The 13,300-nt window shown below is 36.7% G+C and overlaps 1 protein-coding gene across 1 annotated transcript in view; it reads right to left on the bottom strand.

Moving 5' to 3' along the window:
• The window catches only part of gfra4b (GDNF family receptor alpha 4b), a 92,324-nt gene extending 84,183 nt beyond the window's left edge, over positions 1–8,141 (bottom strand). The window contains exon 1 of the mRNA XM_077235886.1: positions 7,824–8,141. Within this exon, the coding sequence (XP_077092001.1) occupies positions 7,824–7,866 (43 nt within the window). The 5' untranslated portion in view covers positions 7,867–8,141. The remainder of the gene's footprint in view (positions 1–7,823) is intronic.
• Between the last annotated feature and the right edge of the window lie 5,159 nt (positions 8,142–13,300).

Genomic DNA, 13,300 nt, shown 5'->3' with positions numbered 1-13,300 from the left:
CTAACAATAAATCCACTGAGGAGAGTTGCAGAAGAACCCATGTACAGTTTATTAACTCCAAACTTGAACTAAATGCAAAATAAACATGAACTTGCTTGACATAAACTTGATCAATAACCATGAAACAAGAAACTCACCAACAGCAACGTTACATTGACAATTCTAGACAAGAGACAATGGCAACATGACGGCAATATATACACAGAGACTTGACTAACAAGGAAACCTCTGTGAATGAAACAATGACAACATAGGACACAAGACAAGGTGAGCACATGGCAGGATCACATGACTAGAACATGACACAAACAAGGGAAGCACATGGCAAACAGGAAACATGACTATGACTATTTACAAAATAAGAGACATGAAAACAAGAACATGAAACAAAAGTAAACGTGACAGAAATAGTTCCAGGAACAGTGTTTATCCGCAAGACGCATGCAGTTTTGTTTATTAACCGCTAGAGCGTCAAAAGTTACGAACTACAGCTGTAATATGTTTTAAATTATACACTGCCCGGCCAAAAAAAAGTCACTGTTTTGTTTTAAATAGGCGAGAGGTATGATTGGGTCATTATTGCCATGATTAATATATTTCTAGCATTTTAATTTGTTTGGGAACAGTTCTTCTAACCCTAATTAATGGAGTGTGTAGCTTCTCATTTCTGAAAGGTAATGTAGGCATTTGCGGAGAGGCTAGCAATAGCAAGCTAGCTTTGAAAGTATGAGATCCCCCCAGCGTCTCCAAAGCCACTCCTTCAAAACACATGAATACACTCAGCTGAGTTTGCAAAGCGTCATGAGATGAAAGAGGCGTTAAATAACCTCATGTATCAAAGCACATAACATTACATTAATAAAAAAACGTAAACAACTTGCAGAGCTCTTACTTGTACCAATTCTGTAGATTCATTACACCGTTGATAGTGTTGACATAGAAAAGCATAAATCCGAGTCACAGCTCGGGGTAGAACGTCATGGGTTGCCATCTAATGCCAAACCGTAATTACGGTTATGACATGGCAAGAACACAGCATAAGCTCATTGTTTTGGTTCAGGAGGAAGTGTGAAAAGTGGCTGCTGTTTGTTTACGGCACCAGATGACTGTCTGTCTACAATTCTGCATAGCCTTATGAAACGGACTGATGATGTGTGATGTCTGTGCAAGCTGGGTGTGCTGAGATATGGAAATACATATTTTGACAGACAGGACTAAATGCAATAATTCGGACCATGTGCAATTATTGGAAGAACATTTTTTGGTCCTGAGACTTCCACAGAAGATATTCGGTTTAATATTTAGACCATGTCTATTATTGATTTCTATTAGGATGTGAAGAAAATTTCCACCAATATAACAAAAGGTCTTTATAAAACAAATTACCTACCCTACCTTTAAACAACCATGTAGGAAGACACATCATGGCCATTCCAGGATAGCAATGTCAAGATTCTTCAGGCTCAAATTGTGAAAGAATGGTTGGGAGAATCATTTCAATGGATCATGAAGAATCATTTTCACAAATGAAACGGCACCTCTAAATCCAGACCTTAAATTCATTGATAGTCTTTGGGATGTGCTGGAGGAGACTTTACAGAGTGCTGGACTCTTGCATTGTCAATACAAGATCTTGACCAAAAAATGTATGTACTGTACCTGAAAATAACATCACAAAATGTATTTCCATCAAGAGGTGCATCAATTTTTGGTCAAGATTTGTATCCCTAAGACTTTCAATAATGTGTGTGTGTGTGTGTGTGTGTGTGTGTGTGTGTGTGTGTGTGTGTGTGTGTGTGTGTGTGTGTGTGTGTGTGTGTGTGTGTGTGTGTGTGTGTCTGTGTGTGTGTGTGTGTGCATTTTAACTTACATAAGTTTTGGAGGAGGTGGGGGAGGGGGTATACAACAATTCAATTCTGCTTAGGACACCCATTTGGCCAGCAGAGGCCCTGGCTGTGATATATATTCACTTTCAGCAACAAGAAATATGTCTGTATGGCTGATTACTCTGTGCAGCCAGTAAAAATTGTTATCCACTCTATGAATAATGTGACAAGGGACATTGGTATTGATTCTGGTGATAGTGCCTTTTTAACAACATTTTAACATAGATCTATATTATATGTATATCGATAAATCCCAAAGCCATCAATAGAATTCCTGCAGACAGTGTGACAAAGGCTACGTCTAAATTAATCCGCATACATTTGAAAACAGCGTTTTCGTTTAAAAACGCTCTCCGTCCACACTAGTGTTTTCATACATTTCAGTGTGGATGAGAAACTTTTGGAAAATGCCTAAAAACGCTAAATTCCCCGTACTGCGAGAGCGTAAAAACTCACAAAAGCTCACTGAGATGATACGGAAAAAAAAGTTATGGTGCAATCTTTCTGACAGGATAATCTCATTTAGCAAAAATCTCACCATTCACTGATGCGTCCAGGGCGCACTCAGTCACCATAATGTTTGGTCTAAAACTGCTGTGTGCTCTCATGTAATGAGACAACCACAACTGCTCTCATGACAACCGCAACTGCTCTCATGTATTGCTGCAGGACAGCAAATATGAGTAAATTTTCTGTCATCTTTGCAGGACTGTGATATGAAGAGTGTGCAAAGTAAAATATTTTAGCAACGGTGTGAAAGTAAATAGCACATAACCGGCGCATACGGGTATAAACATGAATATCTATTGGTACAACATGCGTCCCACGACTAAACATACGTCATCATTTTAAATACCTCAGTTTTGACAGTCCACACTACAACACGAAAACTGCGTTTTCAAATTTATCCACTTTGCTTTATGCACAGCTTTTGAAAAAGCTTTGTTTTCATTAATAAAAATGTCGTCTCAGTGACGGAGAGAAAAAGATGCGTTTTCAAACGAAAACGTATTAGTGTGGACAAGGACGAAGTCTTTCCCATGCAAAGGCTAAGGTGTTTGGGGTGTTGGTTGGGTGCTTAGCTATTTGGCATAGTCATGAGCCTAAACTCATGACACTCTGGTCTCTAGATTTGACCCTGGTCCCTCTTCTTCAATGTAAATCTAGGATTGTCTTGCAAACCAAGCTCATTGGAAAACATACCTGAGGCGACATTTCTGCAAAATTATATTACTTTGCTTCTTGCACATTTCACGACACTTTCGAAGTGAAGTTCAGTTTTGCTAAAAGTTCAGTTTTATAACAGATGGAAATGAATCTGATAAGGTTTTAATACATTGGTAGTTGTATGTACAATTGGGGTCCGGAAATTAAATGTCCGGTGAGTGGCGCAAAAAGGTTAATTTTCTATTTTGTTTGAAAGTAATATAGCACCTACACTAAACCCACACTTAAACCAAACCGATAGTGTTAATAAAAGCAATTGTGAGGTAAAAAAAAAAATTTCTGAGGCATCCATGTCATTTTAGCTGCTTCTACTTTGAGCTCTTTTATCGGGACTCGTGTTTCACAGGACTCGTACTCGGCGCTTAGCATCACAAGTGCAATGTTGTACAAGGTGAGCTACCGAGCAAGTTTACTACGTCAGAAAAGTCATACACATGAAGCTGGTTATGGGATGCATATGTCAAAAAGTATTTCTTTACATAATGGACAATGGTAAAAGTGTTTTGGTGTAATAATATAGTATTGCGAAAGGAACCATGTAAAAATAAGTCTTTATGAATCAATAATCTGCCCCTGTAATCATACTTTGCATGGAAAGGAATAAAAGTGTTTGATGTTTTTCCGCCTCTAGTGTTCATTTCAGCTGGTAACTGCATTGAATTGTATGTATTTTCGGGAAATTTTGCATAAATGTAGGCAGAAGCACGTTTTTCAAATGAGCGTATGTTGATTTTTCCATCACTTTAATCATCACATCAGGCAAAATTCTCATTACTCTCAGAAAAGTAATAGCATTCTTCTACTCAACAAACCCCACAATTCATTAATATCTGCAACACAAATGGGGCAGGGTGTTACGTGGGTTAAGGGTTTGTTCAAAGCCAACTTTAAATAATTACTCATATTCAGAGAAATTGCATGGCAGGTCTATCTACTCACCAGAGAGAATCAACCATTAATATTCAGAGCCATTTCTTGAAAGTTCAACTTGAGAACCAACTGAGAATGAACTCAGGAATGTTTTTTCCTGTGAAATATTGTTAAATGAAATAAAACAGAGAGACGTACACTGTGCAAGTTCACATCGAATGGCCTACACATTTGTCATATAGATAAAATCAATGCATACCATGCTCTACCATCACTGCCTATGCAGCTTTTATCACACAGCTGTATTGCCATATTCCATTAGACTTCACACTTTAACACTGCAACCAACCAGGGATTCAAGTCCGTTTTCTGAAGTCCAGCTGTTCTGCATTCAAATCAGCAAGGAAATGTTCAGGCATATAGTTTAATAGTTTATATTGACAACATCAGTGGTGTCACATAACTAATCTCAGACCAAACATGGTTACTTAAGTGATGGGATGTGCTTTTAAAAGCCACTAATCAAAATGGTTTAAACTTAAAATAATAATAATAACTTATTTTAAGAACTGTTAACTGGTTCTTTAGGGACCCTAAAATGGTTCCTCTAAGGCATTGTTTAAGCCTAAAAGTTTATGCAAGCCACTTTATTAAGAATTATATTTCTGTGTGAGTGCAGATTATGCTTGTGGTGTCAGACAGTGAGAGAGGCACTGCCAAGCGTAACAGTGAGAAACAGTCGGCTGGTGGAGAAAGGCTGAACTTTAAGCTGTCGGCTACAATTCTACAGTTTGATTATGGCTTTAAACTGCATATTTCAGTAAGCCTTAGCTATGAAGCTATGAAAACCTTAACCATAAATTATCAATTGCAGGTCTAGGGCCATGTCAATGCTTATAATGGCATTATTCTGTTAACAACAAGGTCAGAATTAGCATATGTCAGTCATGGCCTGAGCTAATGGACATTGATAGAGTTGCTAATTTACAAGCTCTCTGAGCATGAATCGATCTTCACCTTGGCTAATCGCTGACAAACTGCCTGCCTTTCACTTCCCTTGAGTGACAGTGGAATTATCTACGGAACTGGAGCTAAGTCCTCTATTCACAAGTTCACATAATGCATATGTAGGATTTGAAAAAGGTGGACAGGTCTTGATTGATGTTCAAAATTGTCACGAACTGCTCTGTGACAAAAAGGTTGAGGATCCAAACGCAGTGTTTATTGAACAGGGTAATCAAAAGACGTAATCCAAATCCAGGCAAGGGTCATACACAATCAAGCAATCCAAACAACATCAGAAAAGGGCTGAGGCGAGGAGAGAAATCCAAGGGAACAGGCAGAGAATCAAGGTAACCAGGACACAAACACACTCAGAATTACAGTACAAACACTAAACAAGACTTCGCAGGGAATGAATGTGAAAACCAGGCTTATATGGGGTGAGCTAAACAAGGTAAAGACACACAGGTGAATGTGATCATGGCTGATTAGTCTGGGCAAAGGATTATGGGAAATGTAGTTTGTGGATGTGTGGTGATTGTCCGGGTTGGAGAGCCCTCTGATGGTTATCCCGGGCACTCTCACTAGTGATCGTTACAAAAATAGGGAATCAGATTTGGGACTTGACTCAAGCTTAATGTAATTATAGAAAATAAAAAATAACTTTGGACGGAGGATGGATGCTGGATAAATAGAGCGTAACAGTTGGCTTCGGGAAGTAAAAATTCCCTTTTTTTAACGATAAATCCAGGAAAATTTCATTGAATATCATATTGCATTTTGGCATTTCACATTGCAGTAAAGTAAAATGGTTTGTGATCACCGTTTCATGATATGAATATTTTTTTATAATAGATAAAATATGTTTTATATAAAAAATCCCATATCTATTTTTTATATCTATCTATCTATCTATCTATCTAATAATGAATAGTGAATAATTAATAACTATTAGTTGTGTAGTTGTATCATTCATAATGATGAGCAGTAAAATATGTTATATACAGTATTGTCTTTTTTCCTGATATTTAATTACTTTTTAGGTTTCAAATCAAATGTTATAATGTGATTCAGAGCTGGTCGAGTTGGCTCAAGGTTTAGAATTCTTTACTGAACAATTACCTGAAATGCAGTGAAAGTGAATAGGAAAACGTCCAGAACCAAGGCTGCATATAAAAGTATCACTCTTCAAAGAAAAGTTATATTTAGAAACTTAAAGGGTTTACATCAGGCACTTCATATATAACCTTTTATGGGTTCCCATCATGGGATAATTTTATGAATTTATTTATAATTACTTAATTTTGTTTTGATTAATTTAGTTTAATTAAATTATACGAATTAAACAATTTGCAAACATACTTTATGTTTAAAAATGGAAATAAACATGAAAGTTATAAATGGTTCTTTAAAATTGAGTCAAGAGCGTTGTAGATATAAAAAAAGCGTTCTGCTTCTATACAGAAGTAGATTTTTGTTTTTAATTGGTGGGATGATTTCAACACACTATTTCTTAATATTTATTAGGAGCTTAAGTGATCAGTCACTTGATGTTTCAAAGAATTTAACAACAGCTTGGCATGTTTTACTGTAGATAGACATTGGAATGACAGAGTGATATTGAATAATAATAATAGACAAACCAGAAGGTGCATATAAAATAGATGCTAAAAAATGAAATAGCTAATAGAAAAAAAAGATTTAAAAAAAAAAAAAAAAAAATTTTTATATATATATATATATAATTAAATGCTATATGCTCTGCTATGAACTCTTAAATCAGTGTTCAAATCTGTAATAAATTCAGCCAATGATCAGCAATCCAATCCAGCGCGAAAAATACCCTATTTTTGACAGTTTTCACACTACAATATTAATGGACAATAAAATTGTTTCAAAGCTATGGTCATGTTTCATGTGGTTTCATCTGTGAATTCATTTTTCAAAGCTTTCATCTGTGAATCAGTTTTTCAAAATGTTATAATGCCATGCCACACATCCTCTCATTCATATCACACACACGCACAGACACACACTTACACAAAAGACAGTCTACCTGAAAATCTAATTATATTAACAGCAACACAGAGACATTCTTTGCACAAATCCAATCTGCTAAAACACACAGGCTATTCTATCAACTGAGGCTACAAATTTGAGTTCACTGACCATCCTTTATAAAATAACAGAATTTACAGTGTTCTTTTGGATGTAAGAGAGTGACTGCATTCTCTTAAGTGTGACATGTTCATTTATGCATTCATTATAATTTTATGATAACATACTAATATCTTTATTCTCATCCATTTAACTACACACAACTACTTATTTCCTTCAAATCAAAGTAATCTAAAAAGTGCAATTAACTTATTAAGAGCCTACGGGTTGTGACTTTGCCACCACTTTGATTTTACTATGATTTAACAATTAAAAGTTATAGCTTTAGTGGGTTGAAATTAGAACATCCCACTTATTAATCATAGTATTAGGAGTACGCTAATGTTTGACTGTAAGAACAAATGCCAAGAAGCAGTAACCTTTCACACCTGAGCAAACACTTCATTAGCTGACTAATAAGGCATAATATATTCATAAATCCAAATGAGAAGAAAGCAGGTTATCGTGCTCATATTTATTCAGTTCAATTCATTCTCATTAATCAATCGAAAGTCTACTGCTATAAAGCCGGTGCTAACGATTAGTACACATCAATGAATGGGCAAAAAAAAAAAATAATAAAAAGAATAAACTCTCAGCATTGTATCAGCTCTTCTGCGGCGGAACTTTGATGTTGGTGAGTATACAGAATATAAAAGGCGCATGCAGCACATCACCTACCGGCAAAGCTGAGATGAAGCAGGTAGATTCCCATAAGATCCATTTCTGCGCGTATCTGAAGAGAACTGGCTCGAAATGTCGCGAAACAGTCTCTTTTATATTCTGTGGTTGCCGACAGAGGAAAGCCGTCCTGTTTTCATATCAATTCAACACGTTAAAGACTCTTAAAACAGTCAAAAACGTCTGTAAATGCAAGCCGCGCGCAACACCGCCAAGTGCCAAACTGTCAATCAGGACGTCAGATTTAGCTTGCAATGAAATTAAAGCGCTAATGAAAGTTCTCCATCTGCTCCATTATCTCGTATTGACATTTGTTCCCTCCGAGGGTTAGAACACGAGTGAATGAAGAGTCAGATTTCATTGACTGAAGATCAAACTCTGAGAGAGAGAGAGAGAGAGAGAAAGAGAGAGAGAGAGAGAGAGAGAGAGAGAGAGAGAGAGAGAGAGAGAGAGAGAGAGAGAGAGAGACTCTATATCTGAGTTTTCAGCTGAGCTGTGTCTCAAAACCTATAGAGATGCCTATAAATGGCACCAAACGAGTTTATATGTTAGATGAGTGCCCAAAAATTAGGCTGTAGATGTTCTGAGCCACAGCCATTATATCAGAGAGGCTATCAAACGATCCTGCTCTTCTATTTCAGCTTTGAACTGTGAATTTCAGTGCTAAAATATAGGCAAAAAATGGCACAATGGTAGTTATTTTTCCCTCCCTGCCTAGAACTACAGATGCATTACACAGTGAATGAGCTGAATGACAGTCCCACACACTGACTGAAAGCCAAATGTTAAAGAAAACATTGCAGCATTCACTGCAGACTTTTAAGGGGACCAAGTTAAATGTATTTAGGGGACCAAGATCAGTCGATCAAAAACCTGTATTGATCAACCGTAAATGTAAATGTATTGGGTGGGGGGATGCGTCTATGGTGGTTACTTACGGCCCTGGTTTATACTGGCAATCAAAGTGTGCCTTGGAGAACTGCTAACCTTCTTACCAAGGCTGTGATGCTACAACTTAAGCCATGGCCTTCAGTCTTAATGAATGCATACTAGTGCAAGCGTAAGCACTGTAGAGCTCATTAAAATTGGGCATTATGACTCATAATCATGTATTGCATTTTTGCCAGGCATGTCATTATGAAATGTTTTTGTTACAGTTTTTACACAAACAAACAAACATAGACAGAATAATATGCTTGTTAGGGGGGACCATAATATAGAAGGTGAAGAAAGACATGACTGAGCACTGGTCAGAAGGGGGTCGCATAATCAATCCATCTCTTTCATTGCAGTCCGTTGGTTCACACGTGCTGATGACAGGACTGACTGCAGCTGTGAGCTCTCTGGAATGAGAGTGTGCTTTATTGTTTAAATTGAAGCTCTTTCAGGATTGGACTGGATATGTGTCTTGACATGGGTTAGTAGACTTCAGGGTAGACTTTTTTGAAATGAGGGAGAGAGATGTGGTAAGAAAGCACTGACAGTTTGAATCAATTATAAGAGGATTTCAAGGTAATAAACATAAGAAAGCAAAACTCACTGTGTGTTTCTGCTGGAGGGAAAAGCAATAAAATCAGTATGTTTTAATATAGGCCGCAGTGGCATGTAATACCATAAGCATTGTTGGACTGAAAACTCGACTTGACAAGTTGGCAGTTTCAAAAATGTTATGCTGTGTGTGATAGAAATGCAGGTTATATGTAGACCACTGGGCTGCATCTGCAAAATAAATGCAAAACATTTTATATATATTTAAAGCAAACAGGGGAGGGTAAACATGCAAACCCAAATAAATCAAACATAAAACATTGGTTTTAGATATACCAACTTTTTAAGTTCTGTTGGTTTAAAAGCAAATCCTAATTAAAAATGCATGTATAATGCACACAAAAAGAGAGTATATTTTTATGCATTTTATAAGCCGAGTCGCAAACTGCACTACTTTTGTTGTGTGACCAATACAAAAGTCTTTGCTTCATGGCTGCATCCGAAATCACACACTTCCCTACTATATAGTAGGTGAAAAACAGTATGTGACAAAATAAGTATGTCCGAATTCATAAAAGAGTATATAAAAAGTATCCGGATGACCTACTACTTCAGGCAAGATTCTGAAGTGAGCATATGATGGACACTTTACTATCCCACAAGGCCACGGAAAAAGGATTTGTGAATGCCAGTGAAGCGAGGCGATTGAGGCTGGTAAGTCACATGACAAAGACAACATGGTTAATGTCCTGATTATATTCAAACTTCACAAATTCATACTATATAGAACATACTTTTTTAGCGGCTGTGAAGTAATACTTTTCAAAATAAGCACCTTCTCAAGAGAGCCCATTACTCAGTGTCACGTGATCCTTCAGAAATGGAATGGAATTTTTTCAAAAACTTGCACTTTGAATCCCGTTTTCAAAAGTATGTGTATTTAGGCCGTCCCAAAATGCTGCCGTCGTGTAAATGAACGGCCAAAATGCATGTTTTTCAATCAGGGATCTTTTCTATCAAGAGTTTAAAAATGAAATAGAAAACCTTCAAAAAAAATTTACGACCTTAAAATAACGTGCAGCAAAACTTTGGAATGGGATGGAGAATTATTAAATATTTTTGTATAAAAAGCGACACAGCTTACCTCTCTATTCTCTAATTGGTTTAAATTCTCTGAAAGCACAAATCTGCGAGTAAAGCAGACGGCTCTTTTGGTGGGTCTGTTTTTTTTATTGCAGTGAGGATCATGTACCTCTGTGTGGTCTTTGTCTCTTTCTTCTCTTTCTTCCCTGACCCGTGCCACGACCACATAGGGTGCCGCAAAAGAAAGAATAAGCAGATGAGCGCTGCGCTGAGCATCACACGGCCTGATAAGAGACACTCTGTCTGCTTAGAGCTTCCTGCTTTGTGATAGATAATTAATCCTCTACATCTATGTGATGGTGGCGCAGACCTCCTGTTCTATATAGGCATTTGTGAAAGAAGACTGAGTCTAATGTAAGAATTACATAATGCCAACTACTCTCATTCTGTCTACTCTGCTATACAGTGCAAGGTACCAGCTGGTGTAATACAATGTGTTATACCAGAACTGGCAATGGCATTGGAGTCAATTCCAATATAGTGTAACAATAAATGTTGGCGTACTCAAATGTGTACTATACATTTGAAAGTACATTTTCAAATGTAATTGAAATCTATTAATTTACTCCATGTTTGTCTGTGCTGTGTTTATTTAAGCTTATTAGAGTAGGGGGAGAGCGGGGCACAACCTAACACATTTTGGTTTTGGCTCAATTATTAAAAAAATAATTAAGTTAGATTCATCTTTCTTTTTACACAAGCAACATACACATCTCTGCTACAAATGAACACTTAAAGTTTTTTCTAGGACCTACCATTTTCGTACTGTTGCACTGAAAGTGACAGAAGTCTAAATGTTACAAGTTACCCCATATGCGGGGTTAATTGTAACAGACAGAGGGGTTAGTTGTAACACTTGTGTGAAACACACATCATTCAGTACTATTGTATCTGTATAGTTTGATATTGTTTGTGCATCTGTATAGATAGATATCCATACATCCATCCCTAATCCAATCATATTTCTGTTATGGATCAATATCATGGATAGAGATATAGGAAATGGCTGCACAGTTTTGCAATAAATAAATAAATAAATAAAATCATCAAATATTGTAATAGCAATTGAATTACATTTGTGTGTGGCAGCTGCATGTGAAATTATTATTATTAATAATAATAACTGTTAAACTTTATAAAAATTGTAATGGTTTATTGCATTAAAAACAGGCTAAACAAGTGATCAATGCATAGTAAACTAAAAAAAAATGTTTGTGAAAGTCCAACAAAGTTAAATATATAAATAAATACTCAAACCTGAAACGTTGTGTGGCTCGCGTTTTCATTTGATTATCATTGTACACTTGGCGGCTTAACACTGTGCTACAACTAACCCCGCTGTGTAAAAAATATTTTAAGCCTATCTAACATTTGCTAGGAGTTGCTGACATGTTTCAAAACGGTGCTATGTTTTAGCCAACAAGACAGTGATTAATGTCAGATAAAGTTAGATTTGGTGACGTACACACCACACTCAGAAACCGAAAAAAACCTATGATGAAAAAATTTACTTGCATGGTGTCAAAACACTCTTTGTCCAGTATCTTCACGAAATCTTATCAAAACTTTCCACAAATTCGCGGGAGAGCGTCTTCGGGCAGCAGGAGAAAAAGAGCGGAAACACACCCCGCTCGATCCTGACTAATTATGTAAAAGGTCAGCGTTACATTTAACCCGTGTTAGGTTGTACCCCGCGCTCCCCTATCATGCTGTTAGCTTAGCAACATGCTAACTTAAAGAAGGACAGTTGTTTCTGTCAGTCGGTTCTTGTTGCAAAAGTTGCAAAACGTTTTTTAAACAGAAACGGTGGTGCGTTGAACACCCTGTTCTGATGACGCAAGAGTTACAGCTATTGCAGCTGAGAAGGCCATTGTTTGTGTTCTTTTTGAAGAATTTTCAGAGCCTGATGAAATCGGTATAAATGTTTAATACTTCAAAATAGCCTCGATTTTACAGTGACTGCCCTTGCCGTCCAGAATAAAAGAGAACATCCCAATCAAATGAAGGGATTTGTGGAAACTGTGGTTCCTAATTATTGTGATCCAACATTTGCCTCGCATTTCAGGATGAAAAGACAAACATGTCTTCTAATAGCTTCAATTGTTGCGTATATCGAGCTGCAGCGGACACATTTGTTAACAACTTTACTTGGACCCATTGTGCGAGCTGTCTCTTTAATACCAGGTGGTTTATATAAATGTTGCTGCTGATTGGGATGACATTTTTGACACACCCACCAAACAAGAGAAAACTTATCTCAAACCCCGTTGCACACCGTTTCCAGGAAACATATGTCATTCAACCCGGAAACCGTAGCAAAACGTTGCGCACCAGTTTGAGCTTGAACGTGCCATTTACAAAATAAAAGACATGAAACATGTCATGAAACATGAAAGTGATAATATAACCCAAAACCAACCGTGACAAAACAAACGTTTGATTATCTGAATTCAAAATTGTGAAAATAATAATTTCTATCACATATTTATGGTATCACAACTGTTTTTTCACATAAAGCAAAGCGTGAAAGTTGAGTGATTAGCTTTTCACCATTAACTGATCTCTCAATATACAGATATATTACATGTATATTATATTGTCTTAGCTGTTCTAAAATCACTGTAAACCATGGCAATACGGGCTTATTGCTTTTATAAAACAGTTACTACATTTAACAAGTACACTACATGGTAAGGTCCCATAAAAAAACAGACAGCAACGAAAATGTACAAATAATAATCCTTCTGCCAAGCAATGTAGATTTTCAGCAATGATGTTTAGCAGAATGGTTGCCAATTAATACTGATGTAGTGAGGTCACAAGTGTGTATAACAGTATTTTACAAT

Source organism: Siphateles boraxobius, unplaced genomic scaffold (assembly GCF_051911475.1).
Source record: "Siphateles boraxobius isolate OS27281-9 unplaced genomic scaffold, OSU_SipBor_1 2, whole genome shotgun sequence".
NCBI lineage: Eukaryota > Metazoa > Chordata > Actinopteri > Cypriniformes > Leuciscidae > Siphateles > Siphateles boraxobius.
This window is presented reverse-complemented; position numbering and strand designations above follow the sequence as displayed.